Source organism: Lissotriton helveticus, chromosome 5_1 (assembly GCF_964261635.1).
Source record: "Lissotriton helveticus chromosome 5_1, aLisHel1.1, whole genome shotgun sequence".
Classification (NCBI taxonomy): domain Eukaryota; kingdom Metazoa; phylum Chordata; class Amphibia; order Caudata; family Salamandridae; genus Lissotriton; species Lissotriton helveticus.
In genome coordinates, this window is record NC_136065.1 from 775,733,316 (window position 1) to 775,754,831 (window position 21,516).

The following is a 21,516-nucleotide window of genomic DNA, read 5'->3' on the forward strand; positions in this document are numbered from 1 at the left end:
GAACGGGATGATGCAGATCGGACCGATGCGAATGACATGTTAGTACCACTTGAGGGTTTTGCTGAACTGGACCAACTGGGGTAGGGGAGGAGAGCACGGGGTAAGGTGGTTCTGTGAGATTGAGACATTGTCCCAAAAGGGGATCAGGGGTAGGGAGCAACACACAGACTAACAATGCTGGCAGGAGACTCGCCTGGGTTGTGGTCTTTGGAGGTAGTATATCGTGGGCGACGGAGTCTGACTACTGGGGATGGTCTGGTCTAGTTTTTTGTGGATAGAGGTGGGGGTGGATATCAGACTAATCCCGGGTGCCTAATTCAGGAAGGGCAACAGTTGGCGAGCTGGGGGTGGGGGGATTGTTGGGTTAGGAGTTAAGGCTTGGCACAGTGTGGGGACATCATTGCTAGTTTACGACGATCTGAGCTGGGGGAGTAGCTGGTCCAATCTGGGAGCGGGAGAAGGCGAGGGGCTTTTTAGAAGTTAGGAGCGCTGGAGTTCTAATGTACTGTTGGTAAGTCACAGCGTCATATACTTGTTGAACGCCGCTGGGCCCCCGGGATGCCGGCTGAAAGGCTGTGTTAACTTTCCTTATGCGCTGGACCTTTTTGCCTCTGCCTCGCTGCCGGCCCCAGGGTTGTAGGCTGCATGCTGTGTTAAACATGTTTTTGCAGGAAATAAAAGTTTATAACTTTAAAAAAAAAACAACAAAAAAACCCCCAAAAAAACTATGTAGTACCAGGAATTTGCAAATCGACTGTGTATTTGGGGGTGAAAATCTCTTCAAAGACTAATGATATAAATAGATTAAACTATGACCCCTTACTAAAAGAAGCGGCTCTATTGCTCAAAAAATTGCATAAAATTCCACTCAATTTACTGGGTCGAATTAATTTGATTAAAATGAATATTTTGCCTAAATTTGTATACCTTTTTCGTTCTATTCCTTTGCGAGTTAACAATTTATTCTTTAGAAAACTAGACGGAATTTGCAGCAGTTTTATCTGGAGCTACAAAAAAGCTAGAAGGTCCATGGCTATACTAAAATGACCACCAGAAAGAGGGGGTTTGGACTTTCCGGACTTTAAAGCTTACTTTTTTGCATCATTTTTAGGCTGGCTTAGGAGTTTGCTAGATAAAAAACAATATTTTTTTTCTACCAGTTTATGCTTGGTACAAATTCAAATCAATTCTTAGCAAGAGTACAAGATCCTAACTTTTTTAAGCGGGTAAAATTTAAGACCGCAATAGATGCTGTATGTATTTACAATTTGATTTTGAATTATTGTGATACTTCTTTTTTTCATACTGAACTGCCGATTTGGGGCAATCCTGGGCTTCCCGATTTTTTTAGTGATAAGATGGGGAGGGACTGGGCTAATTACGGAATTAAGACTTTAGGAGATCTGTATGGTCCAGAGGGCTTCTTACAGTTTTCAACTTTACAAATTCTGTATAACTTGCCCGTAGTAATGACATACAAATATATGCAAATCAAGGACTATTTGATATGGAAAATGAAGTTGAAAAAAATAAACAGCTCGGACATTTGGAGCTGTTTATACAATACGAAAAAGAAGTCTCTAATTGGCATGGGTTATAACTGTCTTAGTCAATACAAAGCGGGTGACTGCCCAAGATTGTCGCTAAAATGGACGGCTGATCTAGGAATTTATGTGACATCACAGAATATTTCAAATGCTTTCGTTAATATTAATAAATTAGTCCATTCCTCTAGTTTGAAGCTACAACTATATAGGACGGTTAGCCAAATATACCATACGCCATTAAAAATATCTAAATGGTCACAGAACATTTTAAGCAGTGATCATACAAAATGCCCTAAATGCGATCTGGTGGCAGCAGATCTCACACATATGATCTAATCATGCCATATTCTTACTAAATACTGGCAAGAAATAGAAAATGCTTTACTTCAAAAACAAATGATTAATACTTCAATCACTGCACCTATGGTATTACTGTCTTTACACCCTTCGGGGATTAACAATAGGAGTTGGCTAAACATAGCTCTGTCCTGTGCGAGACTGGTCGTAGCCAGAGCCTGGATATCGCAGAATCCCCCGCATACGATTGAGTGGTGGAACCTGCTACATGAAATATATACTATGGAAAAGGCTCTTGCAAAGGGCAGAAGCTTAAAGGCTGTAGTCAAAATTGAAAAGATATGGGTTAATTTTGTATAATTTTTAAAGGATCTAAGTTGTATATCTTGCTTATACAAAAATAGAAACTTATGTGGATTAGCTTGTTTTTAGAGACTGGCCAACTTTCTATTATTGTTGAATATGCTGAATAATGATCTGTCCCTGAAATGATTTAAAAATTAATTTCTTTACTTGTATGTTTAAGAACATGTATTGTATATTTTGGTCTTGTCTGTCAAATAGAAAAAAGAAAAAAAAGAAATGTCACACTGACACCTTGAACTTAGGTTGACATTTTGATTGTGGTTTGATTGGGGACTTAGAAATCTTCATCCATTATAGGCAGTAGGATAGGGCTGTACTATCTTTTCACTCTGCTATGTTTCTGTTATTTTGTTCCATCACTACTGAGGTTCTCATTGGTCATTTACTTTTGAGAATTAATTTTGTTTGTAGAGTTGGAAGTACTTTGATAATTTTGCATTGCTATGCTATGTTTCTGGTTTATATTAATTACACTGGCTTTGAATTTGTATCTATGTTTAACCTGACTTCCAGACATCAAAATTTTACTCTGTAGACAAATGGGCTGCACTGTACTTGTGAATTTGAAGTGGATCCTAACGCCTTTATTCTTCAAGTTCTATACAAAATCAGAACCAGAGTGGACAAAAAGAGCCCAACCCCCCAACCCCCGTTCAAGAGAGGCTTCATGGAACAATATGCCTCCATCTTTGGACCTCTCAGTGCCTAGTGGCTATCACAATGTCCACCATCTTTTAAAGGGACAGTGATAACAGTAGCAACAAGTGTTGAATAGCCAAAGAGCTCTGTGCTAATGAATGCAACATTAGCACATTAGAATGTGCTGCATGAGAGGGAACTATCAGGTGTGAGTGAAGGGATATAGTTGTTAAGTAGACTCTCATGCAGAGTAATACAATCACTTTAGTGGATGTGAAACAATACATCCAAACAGTCAATAGCATTAGGTGATAGAACAGATCAATACTGCATAGCTCTAGACATGAATTACAAAGTTTCAAGCCTATGGCTGAAGGAGGGTGATTGGAGAAAGCCAACGGTTGAAACGAGTGAACCCTCGGATCAACATCCTGTGATTCTGTACAAATTGCCTACTCTCCTTATGTGTCAAAAAATATGGAATGTAATCTGGCACTGATGGTCTTATGTCCTTTGGCCAGGTTTATGCTATGTAAAACTGCAAAAAAATAGTACACAGGAAGGGATCTACACAGGACACACACATTGTAAACGGGTAGCAAAATCGGATGATTTAAATGTATTGAGAAGTGTAAATGGAACAACAATATCACGTTATGTACCATACTATGGGAAGACAAACCTGTATTCAATAAAAATAATTTAAAAAAAAGAAAAAATAGTCCCTGATGCATTCCAATGGAGGATGAAGGGTCCACCCATATGACCAGTAAATAGGTGAGTCTAAGATACTTCTTTGGTCTTATTCACAACCTGATTGATAATGACTCAAGCCATTGACTGGAGGATCTTGAGATAAACTAACTAATACATGGAGGAGCCTGAATCAAGACCCCTTTGAGTATGTATGTAATATAATATGATCGCCATGAATTGCACAAGTGCCATTTCACATCAAACCTAAAAACTGAAGTTATGACAGAGCTTTTCCTATTAATGAACTCAATCCCCAGCCTGTAGAGCACACGACCAGTCAGACATTGTTCACTGTTCATTATCCCTGGCCATGGTGGCAAGGCCATATAGTCGCCAAGATGACAGTGTTCACTGAAGCTCCTGGATGGTCACTGATCCCTCGCTGGTAGACACCTTCCCACAAGGCCTTTCACCATGGAAGTGCTAGGGAAGATGCTAAAGGCACTGGAGGTTTATATGGATTACACAGCAGGCCATCCTTAGCATCAGTGGTAGCTAAGCCATCCACCATGGTGCGTCTAGCCTGGCAGAATGGCGCACACGGGCAAAGTGTTAAACGTATAGGTGGAGGCAATTGTGAATGTCATTGCCTGGGATGAGCGCATAATAGTGTGCTAGTCATGGTGCCACATAAGGGACTTAATCCTGGGAGGCCATATTTTAACAGGATTGCAGGAGTACAGAGCAGCAATAAGGGAGGTTAGTGGTGGAAGATCTGTCAAGAAGGACAATACTTGATTCCCAAGGTTTTCTTCAGATTCTTAAGATAACTTTAAGTTGTTAACATAGGGAATTGATTAAAGTGGTCTTGCCCTTAGTTGGGTAGGGACTATTTTACAACTGAAAAGTATACTCATCACAGGTTTAAATTTTTAGCTCATCACTGTATTGTATGCACAAGCAGTACATGTTTTACATTGTTTTGGATTGCAGTAGGTAATTTTGATTTCCTCCATCACTCTTTGAGTGTGAATGTCAAACCTACTAACTATGTCACCAAGAAAAGTGGGAACAGAGACTCCATTGGTGGACTATCCAGCGCTCATTATTTTACTTGTGTAGAGAACACTGATTCCCTTGTTTTCTGGAAAGTGACTGTAGGAAGGTAGGATTCTTCTAGCATGGTTACCCTCACTTCTTGCTGGTGTCATTCTGTTTTCTGGCTACTCTGATTGAGATCCTGTTAACCAGGACCCCAGGCACTGTGCTCTCTCCCTAAATTGGACTATGGTAAGTACATTTGTACCTTCCTAATTGGCTACTGGTCCACCCTTCTAAGTCCCTAGCATATGGTATTAAGATACCCAGGGCATAGGTACACCAGGGGTCTCCCTTGGGCTGCAGCATGTATTCTGCCACCCATGAGAGACCACTTAAACTGTGACTACAGGCCTTCCATTGCAGCCTGCGTGAGCTGGTGCCATCACCACTCACAACTGATATACGTTTCCTTATAGCTGAGGGCACTGCACTTAAAACCTATAAGTCACCCCTAAGGTAGGCCTTTCAATCCTGAAGGCAGGGTGCTTGGTTATAGGTCTGAGGGTGCCCTCAATGAGCAGGACACCCACAACAAAACCAGGTTTCGATTTTCCAGGCTTTGCAAGTGCGGTCAGCCATTCTATACATATAGTGGACATCAAGTCAATTACGAGATGTTTAACTATAAATTGGCTTTACCAAAACCATTCATGTTTGGTATCAAACATGTTGGAATCCTACCCCAACACCGAATCTGGTGTTGGGTGTGGGATCTCAAATACAGGGGGGTTCCCCTAGGGAGCCACCCTGTAGTCCCACTACCAGCCTTTCAGAGTCTAAGAGCAAGGTACTGCTGCTGCTGACCACAGACACGAATCTGCCCTCCTGCTGCTGAGCCAAGCTCGAATAGGGGAAGGTAGAACAATAGGTTTCCTGTCACAGGGAGGTGTGACCACCTCCCAGGCAGGACTTACTGTATCGTGCTGAGATGGGGGCGCTTGCCAGAGCCATCAGACTGCTTTGAAGGGTACATTTGGTGCTCTCCTTGCATACTCCATTTGAAACCAGTTCAGGGAGCCGCTGGCTCCCGCTCTAGTGCAAAACTGAACAAAGGATATGGGAGTATCCTCCCCTCTGTCCAGCCCCTCCTCTGGGAGGGACCCTTGAATTGTCCCAACCCTTTCCCTAGGGTACTTAAGGGCTTACCTGTTGGTGGCTCTTCAGATTCATCGTGGGACAAGATTCAAATCCAAAGCCACTTCTACTACAACCGTCTGAGCACTTTGGACTTCATTGGCCTACGCTTTGGGAACCGAGGCTGCCCCTGGGAGACTCCTGATGCTCCTGGTCTTGTGGTTCTGCCAGTCATCTGCATCATCTGTGCATGTACTTCATCCACATTCTTCTCCTGGCCGGTGGGCATCAAAGAAACCCGAAGAAATCGCCCTTGGAGTGAAGGAATCACTCCTGCAAAAGCAGGCCCAGCAACTAAGCTGACCAGTCTGCTGTTCCTGACAACCTTCGGATTTTACAAGGCCCAGCAACACAGGTTGTGATTCAGCAACTCCCTTGAAGGCCTTCACTGTCTTCTCATCAAGTTTGAGGCCAGAATCCCTCGTCTGAACCACTGGAACAGAATCCATGTGCACCGCATCGACTTGCCATTGCCAAGGCTTGTTGACTCTCTTCTCTAGAGATTTTCAGGGTCAAAGAAGCTCCAGCCTCCGGCATCTCTTCCAATAAGATCTTCGTCCTCACCACATCCTCTGCACCGTGGGTCAGCATCATTGGTGAGCTGCTTGAGGTCCTCTTGAGACTCCTGTACCTTCGGCCTGTGGGTCCTCTTGAAGGTCTTCTTTGACTCCAGTGAACTCCCCTGCTTGCTCGGGCCTGCTCTGACTCTCCTGTACTTGGTGAGTCCCTTGGATCTTGCTGGTCGCGACATTACACCTTCTTCGCTTTCCTTGTCTGTTGCTGCTGCCAAGGCTTGTTGGTGCTCCTGACAGACATCGACCTCCTGGTTCTCGCCTTCCAACGTGGGACATCTCGTGAACGGCTCCTGGTCTTCCAAAGCACTGCCTGGTCCTCACAGCTGCAGCAACAAGATCACTGTTAACCCTCCTGCATCTTCCGTCATCAGTGGTCATTGGTCTCCCGTGCCTCCTGGTCACTCCAGAGTGGCATAGACTCTGTCCCTTCTTCTTGCAGGCACTCCTCTTCAAGAATCCACCCTTGGATTCCACCGGACTCTTTCACCTTCTTCGCCAGCGGTACCTTCACTGAAGCCATCCATTGTGGTCTACGGCAGCTTCCGACGTCACTTCACACCTATGGACTCGGCTTCACTTCACACTTATGCACCCGGCTTCCCTGGTGTAGGTATCTTGGTTCCTGGGTATCCATGGGTGGGGTAACTCTCCAACATTCCATCTTCCACTGGGTTTCTTCAGGGTCCTCTGGGAAGGGTCCTTCTCTTGCAAAACTGCTACCACAACTTCCCCATTGACTTGCATTAAATATGGGCTGTGTTTCCTCTCTGCACACGCCATCCGTGGGGTTCCTGGGTACTTACCCTGGGTGGTTCCTTGGGTCCCCAGCTCACCTAAATCTTCAGGGTCTAGTCTCGACTTCGGTTGCAGTTCGCATTCCACTTTATTAGTATATGGTTTTGTCTCCCCCTGGAGACCACTGTGTGTTTGTGCTACTTACCTGTTCTCCTTTTGAAATAAATATTGTGTGTATTGTTTTTATATCTCCGGATAACAGATATACCAATGTGTTAGTGAGTGTGTATAATAAATATTGCTATTTTTTGTAACTACATCGTGCGTTTTTTTGTTTAACCTACACTATTTGATTAGTACTGGTAAAACAAGCTGCTGTACACTCTTTGTGGACTAAGCCTGAAGGCTGCTCTCCACAGCTACCACTTAGAGAGCTTTCTAAGATCGTCCGGACTAAGCCTGAAGGCCGCTCTCCATAGCTACCACTTAGAGAGCTTTCTAAGATCGTCCGGACTAAGCCTGAAGGCTGCTCTCCACAGCTACCACTTAGAGAGCTTTCTAAGATCGTCCGGACTAAGCCTGAAGGCCGCTCTCCATAGCTACCACTTAGAGAGCTTTCTAGGGTTGTCTAAGATTACTAAAATCACCATAGAGGTTGTCTGGATTAGTGCAGGGTGCTTCACTTAAATAAGTGTGTACCATATACTAAGCCACCCTGCTACAGTGACCTATTCAGAACTCTTCAGAGCTGAAGCTTAAAGGGTGCATAGTGATTGTAGTCAGTGGCGTAACAATGGCCCATGGGGGCGCCAAACTCCAGCTGCTAACCCCAGAGAACTAAAAAAGTAGAGTGAAGTTCCCATGTTTAGTGCCAGCCCTCCAAATATATGTGCTGTAGAAGGGTAGACCAAAGAGAAACGGAAAGCATGGAACCTTTGCACCCACCATGTGAAACTCATTCCACTCATCATTAGCTAACATGATGCTTTGCCTGTTGCCACTTTTCAACATGTGTCATATGTACTTAAAGCACTTATTGTAGAAAATTACACATGATAACATGAAGTCTTCTTTCAGTCTTATACAGCCACTTATTGATCCTACAAAAAGGCATTAAAATGTTTGCTTGATTCAATTGAACGTGTTATGCCCTACATGTTGGGAGACCAAACACACAAGATCCAGGATGCATGTTTTAATTAGATGAAAAATCCAAAGATTGCCCTAATCAATATCTTTGGGATACTGATACACAGAAACCATTTTCAATGCACCAGAAGGTGCTGCAGCTATACAAACGGGAACACTTGGAATTAAACAACAATATGGTACGGACAGCTCTGTCAATGCTTAGGACTTAGCCATGCCTTTTTCACTAGGTGTCCAAACTGCAACAGACATACGCCCTGGCGAATGAACCTATTATTTTCTTTTTGACTCCTCTTCTGTCTTGTAAAAATACTTATGCCTCACTAGGAAGCCCCAACCTGGACAGGAAAAAAGCAGCAATTACCCACTGTCACTGGGAGAAAACTCCCAATGAGTATCGAAAAAACAGAAGATGCCGACTGGGCTATCCTGGTATGTCAGCAAGGCTGGCATAGACAGTTTTCTGAATTTGCTCCTGGCGTTTTTGCATTAATACCCCACTGCATTAAGATAATTTCCTAGCGACTCTAACTTAGGTGGCAGGTCATGGCCCTGGTACTGGACTCAGTGTCACCAGAGATGTTTGGAGGACTGTACGTTGAACGTTAAATGAGGTCCAATGTCCCCAGAGAGCTGCAACACCACCCGCTGTCAAGAGGAATAAGGCTGGCATTGAAGGACCATATGAAGTTCAGAGCACTACAGAAATCCCACCTGCTCTGACTTATCTGTGGAATTTAAAGACTTCAGATCAATACTGGGATCCAGGGTAAAGACTTATATGTATGCAGGTCACATACCCAATACAAGGGTTCTGATACAATGCTACAATAAAGTAAGTGTGATCTAAATGCTATAAACAAAGATAAACAATATGAAAAGCAAGAACAGGTAGGGAGACAATTGAACGATTCGAGGAGTGGATTATGGTGAGGGGAACAGTCAGAAAAAGTCCAAACAAGATGGATATGTAGAAAGGAAGAGAGGCAGGTAAGGAGACAAACATAGCAACACACTAAAAAGTCCTTCTTTCATGATGGCCTTTGGCAGGTGCCGCTCAGCTGAGCTTATTTACCAAATTTAGTGTGGCAAAAATGTGCTGTAGTTTGTTTAGTAGAAAAATGCATGTCACACATTATGAACATGTCATGTGATCTTTTTAAAATGAAACCTGTCTAGTTGCTTAAGACATGAAAGGGCTTAGAGCCCATATATTGCTTACGATGGTTGGGCTTTCCTGTCAGTCTCGCCTGCTTGCTTTTTATTTCTGCCCAGCTTGTCAATATATATCTGTATTTGTCCCTCCCATGGAGCATAGAAGAATCTTTATCATCTCTTTTTGGTTGGCTACGTTTTATGCTTCCACTGGTTGCTTTTTCTCCTTTGGATTAAACACTCCATGAGAGCATATGTGTTTTCCAGCTGTCTCCCACATGTACTTCTCTACCCCAGGCTACACGTGGCTTTCTGTCACCCGTGTGCTAATTCCACCCCCCTCATCTTATGCACGCGCTTGTGTGCAGCCCCCCTGTTGTTTATCACCTTTGTGCTTCTCTCCCTCTGCTCTACATTTCACCCTTATTGATTGATTCTCCCCAATCCACTGCTCTCTGCATTGCTCTCACAGCTGCAACCTCTTCCCCTCTTCCTTTTTGCTTTTTCTTACTTTTTTAGTACAAAAGCAATGTTGTCCTTTACAAAGATTTTGTATTGTTTTGCACAAGCAAATCTCCTATCTCTTGAAAGTTGGTATGCATTTTAGGGTGGGCAAGCACTGGAAGTAGATGAACACCTACAAACGTACACACTTACAAGCCAGAGATTAACTCAGGTTATGTGGTAGGAACAAATCAATTTCCATAATGGGAAGGGCAAGAAAACACACCCAAAAAACGGTAGGAATGTAGGGAATGGGTTTCCTAAAGAAACTAGTGCCCTTGTACTTGGACGTTTTTTGAATGCCAAAATAAACACATGTATATTCATGCATTCCCAAAAATAATATTCCCAAAATTATTTTGCGAATAAGCCTGGAAAACTGTTACCACACACACATATATCTATGCAGTACCATTTCAGACTTAGAGTGCCGTATAAATAATGAATCCTGCAAAAAAGATGTAGGGAACTCTGGGCAGGTCCCAAGTTTAAAGTAGAGAAACATTCCTTTATATGGAACATTATATAACACAACTGACACTCTAAAACTGCTCGGCTCAAATGTCTGTTTTCTAGCAGATTCTTTAAGCATAAGTTTAGCATAGTGCCATCCACGCTGCACTAGAATAGTGGCATAGTCCTTTGCCATTTTTGCAGCAAGGTCTTAAGTACAGGATTAGGTAGGGCCATCCACACTGAGTTGAAAAATGACAAAAGCTTTTTACCACTCCAGACACAGTCTTACAGTTTTGGGTTCACTGGTATTAGAGCTCGTCAGAGAGACGTAGTTTTGCCCAGACACAATGGAGTACCGAGTATAAGTCAAAGCAATATCCTATCAGGCTTATAGTGCCGCATAATTTATGCAGAAGTAGGAAGGAAGTAGGGAACTCTGGGTAGCTCCTAAGGTTTAGGTGGAGAGCAGGTCCTTTACCTGGAACACTCTAGAACACCACCAACACAGTAAAACTGCCCATCTCAAATGTATGTTTTTCTACTAGGGTTTTTAAGCATGGGATTAGTTGTCATTCATGCCAAGCTAGAAAACGGTCATAGTCTTTTGCCATTTTTGAGGCAAATTGTTTAGGCATAGGATTAGCTAGTGCCATTCATGCCTAGCTGAGAATGACAAAAGCGTTTACCATTTCAGACACATTATTACTGTTTTGGATTGGTAAAATACCAATCAAACGAACCTGGAATGCATACAAGTTGTTCCTGACAGATGTTTCACTATTATTGACATTTTACTAACCTACATCTGTAATACTGTTCTCTGTAATTCTGTTCAACCGTTTCAGCTGTAACTGTGTCTAAATTTCTTATGGGAAATTGCATGGGGGAAATACATAAAGGGTCCCCTCTTTTTAAAGGCCCCCACTTGATGGTTCACCCTGAAAATATCCAGGAAGAAGCTGAGGGGGATGAAACTTTTTCAGGAACATTTTGTGAAGATTCGTCAAACTGTGCCAAAGTGATTGGCAAACCAAATAATACATTTCCTACACCTTAGTAAGAATTTGTGTGCCTTCAGTCCATTATTCGGTGCATGCGTCTATAGAGAAAAGATTTCTGTAAATCTAGTGAGTAGAGTAGAAGTTATGTCAGGGGAGATTACTGGAGTAGATTATCATCCTTGGTACAGTATTTAAAGGCCTCCACCAGGGTATCCCATTTTTGTGCAAAAGGGAATTTCCTAAGACCAGAACATTCCTCCCTATGTAGCAGGGTGATCTCGTATTCAAACAGGAGAGCTATACCTTAGTCCAGCTTGTGATTGTGGGTGGTTAGAGGGTAGGGATCCTTCCAGTGAAGTGTTATATTGTTCTTTGCTAGGAGAAGAGCTAGATCAAGGAACCTGGTGGAGCACTCTCAGGCTTAGGGCAAGGAAACAGGCCTAGTGTGAGTGCTTCAGGAGCATTCATTAGCGCTTGACCCGTAGGATCTCGAGAATGTTCCCCCATTAAGAAGAGAGGTTTGGGCAGGACTAGAGCATTTAAAATCAGCCAAATACAAAAGTATGCTAGAAACAAGATTGTTGACTTACCTTCTGTTAGGGGCCAGCATGTATTGGAAATAGAAAAAAAATAGAGTATAATTATTTATGAGCGAATATTTGAATGCAATATCATTAGTAAATTCTTCTGCTTTCAATCGGCCATTGCCACATTTCCATAAAACATATTGTGACTCACACAATGCAATTCTTATGTAGGAGCATGAATGCACAATAGCATGGGTGGTGACAAATCCTGCACAAATATTTACTCTTAGACCCTTACAGATATTCCAACTGATTTGACATAAAAAAGAACATTCAGTCAACAAATGGGGCCCTATGCACAAATTGTGGTCGTAGTACTTATGTAGTATCACAGTAGTACTATTCACATCTTAAAAGTGCAATTCACTAACCTAAGTGCCAAGATCATCCCTCCTATCTTTTCTGGGCAGAGGTTTCTGCATGTGTGCTGAGGTCTCTGTGCACGTAGGTCTACATTTTAGTAGTAAATGTGAGGGAGACGGACAAAGGAGAGGTGCTTTAAAATGACGAATATTTCAGTCAGAAAATACTTTATTCGGTTAATTAAAAAACCATAAAAGCATTCTAAACATAAATTTAGATCTACATTTATGTATAGAATGCTTTTATGGTTTTTAAATTAACTGAACAAAGTATTTTCTGACTTTCTAACGAATATTTGCACCTAACTGAGAGGGGTTTAAGAAGGATTATGTAGGAATTTAGAGAGGGACATGCAAATACAAATTACCACCTATTAAAGAGTAAGTCCATTGCTATCATAAGCTACACTTCTAAAGTAACTGCAGTCAAAAAGTCCCTAAACTGTAGTAAATTTACTCCAGTGCATCCTTTGAGTAAGTCCAGCACTACACTTGGGGAATCACAGGTACTGCAATACACTCTAAAAGAAACCTATGGATTTTAAGGACCTAAAATATCATTGCATAGGATATAATGGTAACTAAATAAAATAATGTCAACTTCTAGCATAAATATCTATATTCTGTTTAATGTTGAGCAAATATTTATAATAATTAATTAATAATACACTTGTTTTTATTTTCACATTAAATTCAACTTTTAAAATTGCGTTAAAAATTAAAAAAGTAAGCTAAATGAATTCTATACATAACATTTAAGTATATTTTATAACAGTAAAAAAAATGTACATTTTACTTAGGATTGCTTTTGTTTTAGAAATTATTTAAAAAATATCTCTAAATGAATTGAATATACATTAGTTATTTAACCCCTTCGATGCGGATGACAAAGCCAGCTCGTCATGGGCGTTACCTGCGCTACGCGGATGACGAGCTGGCTTTGTCACAAACCGCGCGATTTTCAAATTTCAGCGCACAGCGGGAAAACTCGCTAGCGCGGTAGCGGGTAATACACGTCAGTTAATGTGTGGTATGTATTATTAGTTCTAAGTTCAAAATAAATATTTCAAATAATTAATATTCAAATTTACATTAAAATTTGTACTTTTTTAAAAATTTAATAAACTTTTTATTTACATTTTCCCTATCCTTTCCCATAGCTAGACCTCTACCACAGTGCAGGAGGTCTCAGCTAACATGTGAAAAATTATAATATAATAATAATCCACATTTATAAAGCGCACAATCACCCGTAAGGGTCTCTAGGCGCTGGGGGCCGTCGGGAAGATTAAGCAAGCTATTGCCCAGAGTCACATAGAGCTAGGCTAATCTGCCGCCGGGGATCGAACTATGATCCCCAGATTCCGGAGTCAGTCGCCCTGGCCGCGGCACCACACCTCTTCTTTACTTTACACTCATAAATCCTCATGAAGGAGGCTCCATGAAAGGTTGGAGAGAGGTACGTCTCCACCAAATCATAAATGCGAAAAATAGTAAAATAAAGCAACTACTAGGTGCAGTAATAGATTTACATATGAGTCCATTTACAGGTGTAAAGTTTCTTTGAATCAGGCCTGGGGAAGCGCGAACTAAGCTCCACCCTTATACATCACAAAAGCGCAATATTTATGTGCATTAGCATATTATATTTTAGGTTTCTTAATCATATTAGTGTAGAATGCACCATTAAACATACTACTAGAGTGGATTCATGGTAGAAAGTAGTCATTCATATAAGTGTGTTTTCTATTACCTTCATTATAATGTTACAATTTTAGTTCTCGTTCATATTAACACTTTTGCTTTACCTGAAATTTCAGTTTATGTACTGTTTGCTTTTAATCTATAATCTTAGCTGCTCATATTATTATGTATTTACCGTGTACACTGACTGTTCTATCAAGTTACCCTAACCAAAGGCCCTAAGCATTTGGTTTTCAGTGATTAACCTTCAATGTGAAAATTTGCTTGGATTGCAATGTTCTTTCCTTTGCAGATGTGCTCACAGGATCTGGTAGCCAATGGAAAGGCATGCTGTGCATTAAAGACAGTGAGGCTCTGGAGGAGAACTTTTGGCAAGGAAAAGAGGCGCTAACAAACCTTAAGTGAGGACACCTATTCATGTCCTATCTGGAGACAGGAGACATTTAAGGATGTCCTGATGTTTGAACTGTGGGATGAGGAGGATCGAGAGAGGATGCCAATACCTACTGTTCGTAAGTGAAAAATTATTGAAGTTGACCACGTAGAACTCTCAAATGTACTGTGGGTTTAACTGGGTTTCACACTTTAGTTTGGAGACCTGATTTCCTAAAAACTTTGAGGCGTAGAGACCTCTTTGCGATGCTCTTATTGTGTGGCTTCATGCTATGCAATTTTTCTAATTTAGAGAACTTCTACTGAAGTCTCCTCAATACTGATACCTTCCTGTTTCCTCTGATTTAACTAGGTCCTCAACTTTCCAACTTTAGGCTTAGGATTAGTTTAGGCAAATTTAGATTTACTCATGCATAAACAGAGGATCGAAACCAATACACTGATCTCCAAATTGTGTTCATTATTCTTTGCATTGCTGCAACTTTGATTTTCTGTTCATTATTTCAGTATCAAGGAGATGTTTTTAGCAATTTTCCTACACCACCCACTGACTGGTTGCTGCACAAACTCCTTAACGATCTGCATGTAAGCAAACTCTTCTTTCATGAAATCATAAGATACTGATACACAGCAGACTTTTTGTATTTCAACTTTAGCTCACTTACAAAACAGAAAATCTCTAGCACATAGTCGCTGTAAATTTCAAAAGCCTTCTTTTGAATTGTGTACATTTTCTGTCTTTTACAATTCCAGACATCTTATTTGGGGTGGGTTATAATGTTTATGTTTTGCTATAACCATTGCTTAGTAAGATTTCCACGTCTACATTTCAAATCACAACTGAATTATGTTCTATATTCTTGTCATCCCACTTGTATTAGTCCATACCTATGAACACCATTAAGTGCTGTGCTTGTGTAAGCGCAGTCAATGAAAACTTTGCTGAACGAGGTTACTACAAAGCGTTCTCTCTTTTCAGTTCTATCAAAGCATCAGGGTTTTTATGTTGATGGTTGTCCATGTGGATCTTTAAAAAATACTTATTGAGCTACATGTTATCCATATTTCATAAACAAACGGTATCCCTTTTTGACCATAAAAAAGTTTATTCAGACTTAATGCAGCAATCTTTATCCAGTGTTCTTAATAAGGAATATAACGTTTTTTTATAAGTCTAAGAAACAAGAACTTAAAGAGAAATATTATATAGTGTAAGGTGGAAGAAAGGAAGAAGAGAATAGAGCATGATGTAATGTCAGAGAAAGCAGGGGGAGAAATCCTTTCAGGACGTGACCCTCACTGACCGTGACATGCTTCATCATATGGGTTCTCTCTTCACACTGAGGTGTGGGCTATGACTCCCCAAGGGGAGGAGCGGAGGTGTTTTCTCTTTAGATGAGCGATGGTAGATGGATGAGTGGGGGGCATAGTGCAAGAAAAAGTATATATATATATAAAGAGTGGTGATTAAAATTGTCTCCCTGGATATAAATCCTGCTAGGGATATATATGGTTTAATCCCTAATCCTCTCTTTTAACTGTTGTCCCTGAGTTCACCCAATAGAGATTTAGTGGATCCACTGAGACAAGTAGTAGCCCACACCTTGATGTGAGGAGAGAACCCATATGGGGAAGCATGTCACTTAACAGTGAGTGGGGGTTCTCGTCCTAAAAGGATTTCTCCCCCCTGGTTTCTCTGACATTACATCACACTCTATTCTCTTCTTCCTTTCTTCCACCTTACACTCAGCCAGGCATGCCCTATGTGTTAACAAATAGGTGTTCGGTACAGCGGTAACTTGAGAATGTAGGTACTCACCACAGTGGAGTCTTTCATGGGTCCCCCATCATCTGCCACCACTGTTAAAACGTAAGAGTCTCCACTTTCTCTATCCACCAGGCCTTTCACTGTGATTATCCCCTGTCAATGAGAGATAAAAGAGTCTGTCTCACCAAAGTCAGGTTTCAAGAGGCTAAAACCTTGCATCCAGCCTAGTAGATAAACAAGCCCAGTAATGTGGGATGACATAGAACAGATTCAGTCAAAATCACATGAAATGGAAATGCCTTTTATGTCTGGTTGGTAACTTTCTTGGTAAGTCACACATGAGTTACAGTAAATGTTGGTTTATCTTTGGTATTCTTTTAACATCCAAAAAGCTTACTTAAGCACTTTCTTAACCTATTGGAATAATTATATAATATATAGAGATGATCAGAAAACCCATGACATTGTAAACAAAAATGGCAAAATAATGCAAGAGGCTGGATGTGGTGGTGGCGGTCTGTGTGCTGTCAATTACATGCCTTTAGTCAAGTGTAAGCCCCTCCCTTTGCTTCAGAATTAACATTGTGCTAACACCAATATTATTTCAATGTTGCCTTGTTAGAACTGAGAAATAGATCATCCACCCTGAGACAACACTAGTAGATAGAAGATGTACAGGCATCAAGTACACATCTCACAAAATGCACTTGATTGTCACTGATAAGAAACTAAAATTAGTAAATACTTTAAATGTAACATATTTAAATGTCTTGTAAAGGTGTCTTAATTCCAGGTTGAGTCACAACAAAACTCATTTAGAGTTTGTAGGAGCAGGAGCTCCGGCATAAAAATGTAGGCGTTGCACCCCACCAAACCTATAGCTCCCACGCCTCATTTAGAGTCAGGGTACCACTTGCTTTCTAATGACAGAGTTGCAGCTGGTACAGGTGACAGAAAACCTTCCACTCAACGTTCAGCCAGCCACAATGCATCTGCTACACCAGAAGATGAACATTAGATAGAGAGAGCCCCACAAAGCAGGTGGGAATCTCTAGATTTGACAAGCGGTCCTCCCAAAGGGAAGCCGAGGCCAGGGCCTCTGCTGATCTGTAGGGTTGGAACGTTGACTACTCCATTTTAAATTAAGCCGTGAAGTCCTAGCGTGACCACTTCAATACATAAAAAGTAATGTGTACCTCATCCAACTGCCTCCAAGACCACAAAAAAGGGTGATTGAAAGTCTAGCATGCTGGAACAGTTGAGAGGCTGGATTGGTCAGTTGCTTATTTATTCTGAGTAAATACAAACCACAACTCTTGAAAATAGGCAACAATGCATGCCAAATTTTCTTTAGATTCAATGTATGATTGAAAACCAGATGAGTTTAAAAGGGCAGTTGCATTAAGTTATGCAAAATTACCTGGAACAACTCCTTGAACAATATCAGCATTTAGAATACCCAAACTTCGAGACAAATAATAATTATGTTCATTTCATACCACACACAACAGCAGTTATGCGCAGGGTAAGGCTGAGGGTGGGTGCTCAATTAAGGCCCTTATCTGGCCACGAGGAAAAAAACATTAAAGTCAGAATTCGTGGGAAGCATGGGAAATAGTGAGAACAAATCGGATGGAAGATATGGGAAATAAGATTATCAGTAGGGCTTGTGGCAACATTTTATTTGAATTCCTAACCTCCATCCCTAGATATTTGGGTTGCTTGGAAGATTAAGGCCATCATTCTGTTATTAATTTTGAGATTAAAGTCATTCAGGGAATGGTAAGTTGGCACAGAGACGCCAAACACAAAATGATACTAAAACCATCAGTGCAAGTGGGAGAACTATAGAATGGTAACTCTAACAAAAAGAGTTTTTTGTAGAACATATATGTGCCGTAGAAGGTTTTGCAGTATTTGATCCTCTGAAAATTTCCATTCCCTTAACACCAAACATAGGTTTTCTAGCTTGCTTCTTAGACCTTTCCTGTTTGAACCATTTCCACCTATGGGAAAAGTTTATGACTATAACATGGCAGTGGTTCACAAGACTTTACTTTTATTCCTGTTGAAGGGTAGTCCTGAAGACTTAGGTATGGACCCTATTTCACTGCAGTACATATGGAACGGGGCAAAGGAATGCGTTCGGCAAACCTTACCTGTTCACGAGGTAGAAGTCAGTGGGAAATGAATTGTTCCCTTAAGTCAATCAGCAGATCTTACTTGGAAGGGGCATGGGTCACTCATAGAGCATCCTCACAGAGGACAAATGAGCACCATATTATTCTAGCATGAGTCATGGGATGTTGACCTGCGGCACTCTCTAAGGGATACCCTGCTCACAGCCTGTGTAAAACACATTACATTTTGTCCCTAGTTGTATTTGTTCACAGACTAGTTTAGAATGACTTTCACGTTCATTATGTTGGTATTCATTTCTGGGGCCGACATCATCTTCTCAACAGTTGCTTGAGCTTCTGTGTTGTTGAGAGCAGGACATTCGATAGCAGGATCTGGAGAGCACCAAATGTTGTGCCTTACATACTGTCTCAATAACCACATAGCTTTTATGTAAGATTTATTTGAGATTTTCGTAAAGTGCTGCAAACCCGATGTGTATAAATTAATGGGAAACAAAAACTGAGACACCACATTGGAGTAAACCAAATCATGGAAAATAGATTTGAAGGAAAAACAATCTCAAGGAAATACAAAAAAAGTCAAAAATGTAAGGAACCATTTTAAAGAAAAGATCATTTGAAGGAAAAATCCAGAATGACATTAAACTTGGGTGCAGTTAGGACTTCTGTGGGATTTTTGGGTTCAGGAATGGGTAGTGTTTAGGATGATGAAGGATTTTTCGGGATTAGAAAAAAATTATATTCACGCATAAAATTGTTTTGTTTGGTTTCAGAGGTGGTTGGAGCATAGGGGTGGGGAGGGTTTTTTAGGCTACAGAGATGGTGTTTAGGTGTTTGAGGTGTTTTTAGGTTTCAGGGATTGGTGGAGTTTAAGGGTGTTGAGGTTTTTGCATGGTTCATGGATGGATGGAGATTTGGTCTAGTAAGAGTTTTTGAGGTTCAATTATGGGAAAGGACAGTGAAGAGTTTTTAGGGTTCAGGATGAGATGGAGTTTGGGATGGTGAGAGGTTTTAAGGATTCTGGGATGGGTGAAATTTAGATGTAGAAAGGGGTTGTTAGGGTTTGTGAATCGGTGGAGATGGGGAAGCAAATGATTTTATGGTTTAGGGATAGTGAATGTTTGCAGTGGAAAGGGCTTTTTAGTCTTCATGAATAAGTTAGTTTAGGTGCAATGAGGAGTTTTAGGGGGCAGCAACAAATGGTGTTTAGGGGTTGTGAGGTGTCAGCGATGGAGGGTGTTTATATCTGGTGATGGGTCAGTGAATTAAAAGCATCTGAAGTAAAATATATAAATATGAAATAATGCCCCCTGAAGTAAAACACTGAAATAAATAGCTCTGAAATATTTTTTTTGAATGTAAGACCTCCAGCCACTGCATTTACACTTGATGAAAGGGTAAATTCCATTCATTCTGAAAATTTCCATTAAACAGTTTAGTTGAAATGGTTTCTCAGTAATGGTATTCTGTGAAATCGTTTTTCTATGAAATCACATACAACCCTGTAAACCACCAAAGTTAGCCTTAGAGCACTTTGGTTTAGATACAGTGGTTAGCAAGTGAGTTGACAAATGTATGAAGTGACAATGATTACAAACCAAATAAATGGATTGCAAATGATAACAGATGGCTAAGGCTTAGAAGGAGGCAATAGTCAGAGAGTTGGCCTTCAGGGTGACAAGGGCAGCTTTTAGGACTATAAACAGTTTGAGTCAAGTTATGAAAGAAAAATGAGAGGCTAACCATATGCATGACAGCCTGGGTCAAGTCATAGAAGAAAGCAACACGTGAGGATAACTTTATGCTTGTCTGAAAAAATGAGGTGAAGTCATAGTTAGGTGTCAGATGCAGTTCCATTGTGATGATCATTGAACATGAAGGGCCCTTCCCTCAAATGGCTTGTAGATGCTTGAGTGGGAAGTATGTTGTTGGCAGATCTTAGACCTCAAAATGGAAGGCAAAGAAGGAACAACATGGGTGTTCTGGTGATAGACAATGCAATGGTTAGTTGATGAAGCATTAGGATATGAAATTAGCTCCTTCCTTTATTCGGAGCCAGTGTAAAGACCAGATATGGAGATAGCAATGAGATTACAAGGACCTCTCACAATCTACATTCAGAGTAATTCAATTTTGAAAGATCCCACTCAAAGCTAATATCAATGCGGTGGTATGCATAACTGGTAAAGAGAATACGCTATTCGCCTTCTTTATTTCCTCTTTGATGGCAGTATGTGTCTTTTTTTGAGGCACATATCTAACAAGCCTCTTACTAGAATTGGCTGTTTTCAATAACTGTCTAATGGATTGCTCCAGAAACGTAGGGCCATATGTAGGTAATTCATTTTTACAGATTCTAAAATACCGAATTTTACAGATTCTGTATTTTAGAATCGGTAAATGGGATGTAGATAATAATTCGGTAAATTTTACCGAATCGGTAAAATTCGGTAATTACCGATATCGAATCGGTAATAGGGGGAAGACTTACAAGGGTGGCAGGGTGTCACATTGACACCCTGTTGCACCCCTGAATAGTGCATGGGTGCACATGTGGCACGCATACATGCCCTAAGGGCATGTATGTCTGTCACAAGGCACCCTTGGAAAAGCACAAATTTGCTTTTTCTAAGGTTTTCGATATTTACCAGACACCAACTTACAAGTAGCATTAAGTCAAAAAAACCCTAACACGTGAGGGTTGGATGAATGCATGTGCTGATAGCAAAATCAATCATGGGGCACCTTCAAGTTTGTTACAGTGTTCCCATCAGAGTCCATCCTGTACCGCCCTACATCATTTGGGAAGGCCACCATAGGTACACAAGGAGAGACCCAATGTACGATTTGGCGCAGCGTAAGCCTGATGGTGAAAAATTGCCCAATGAGCTATATCAAACAGGTAGGGATCAGGATGTGACTAGTAAGCAGTGCTGAATAATAAAGAAAATAAAGAATTTTTCAAAAGGTGGTGGTTTAAAAATGGGTCGAAGAAGGAAAATGAATTTATTAACAACCTTCTGCTCCCACTCTCTAAAAACAGTGCAAAAGGTAGTGTCAAACAAATAACTACCTAGACAGTTCACATGGTCATGGTCGACATGTTTCTGCAGCTTTACCTGTGCCCCGGGGTCACTTACTGCTTCGTCAGGACCTATGTTGCTACTGCTTAATTAGTGCATAGTAAACAAGGAAACTTAAATGAA

General features: G+C 40.9%; 1 protein-coding gene across 1 annotated transcript in view; it reads right to left on the minus strand.

The window, feature by feature from the left end:
• CDH23 (cadherin related 23) overlaps positions 1-21,516 on the minus strand; it is a 1,152,220-nt gene that overhangs the window by 811,537 nt on the left and 319,167 nt on the right. The window contains exon 8 of the mRNA XM_078641088.1: positions 16,221-16,322. Coding sequence (XP_078497214.1) covers positions 16,221-16,322 — 102 coding nt within the window. The remainder of the gene's footprint in view (positions 1-16,220; positions 16,323-21,516) is intronic.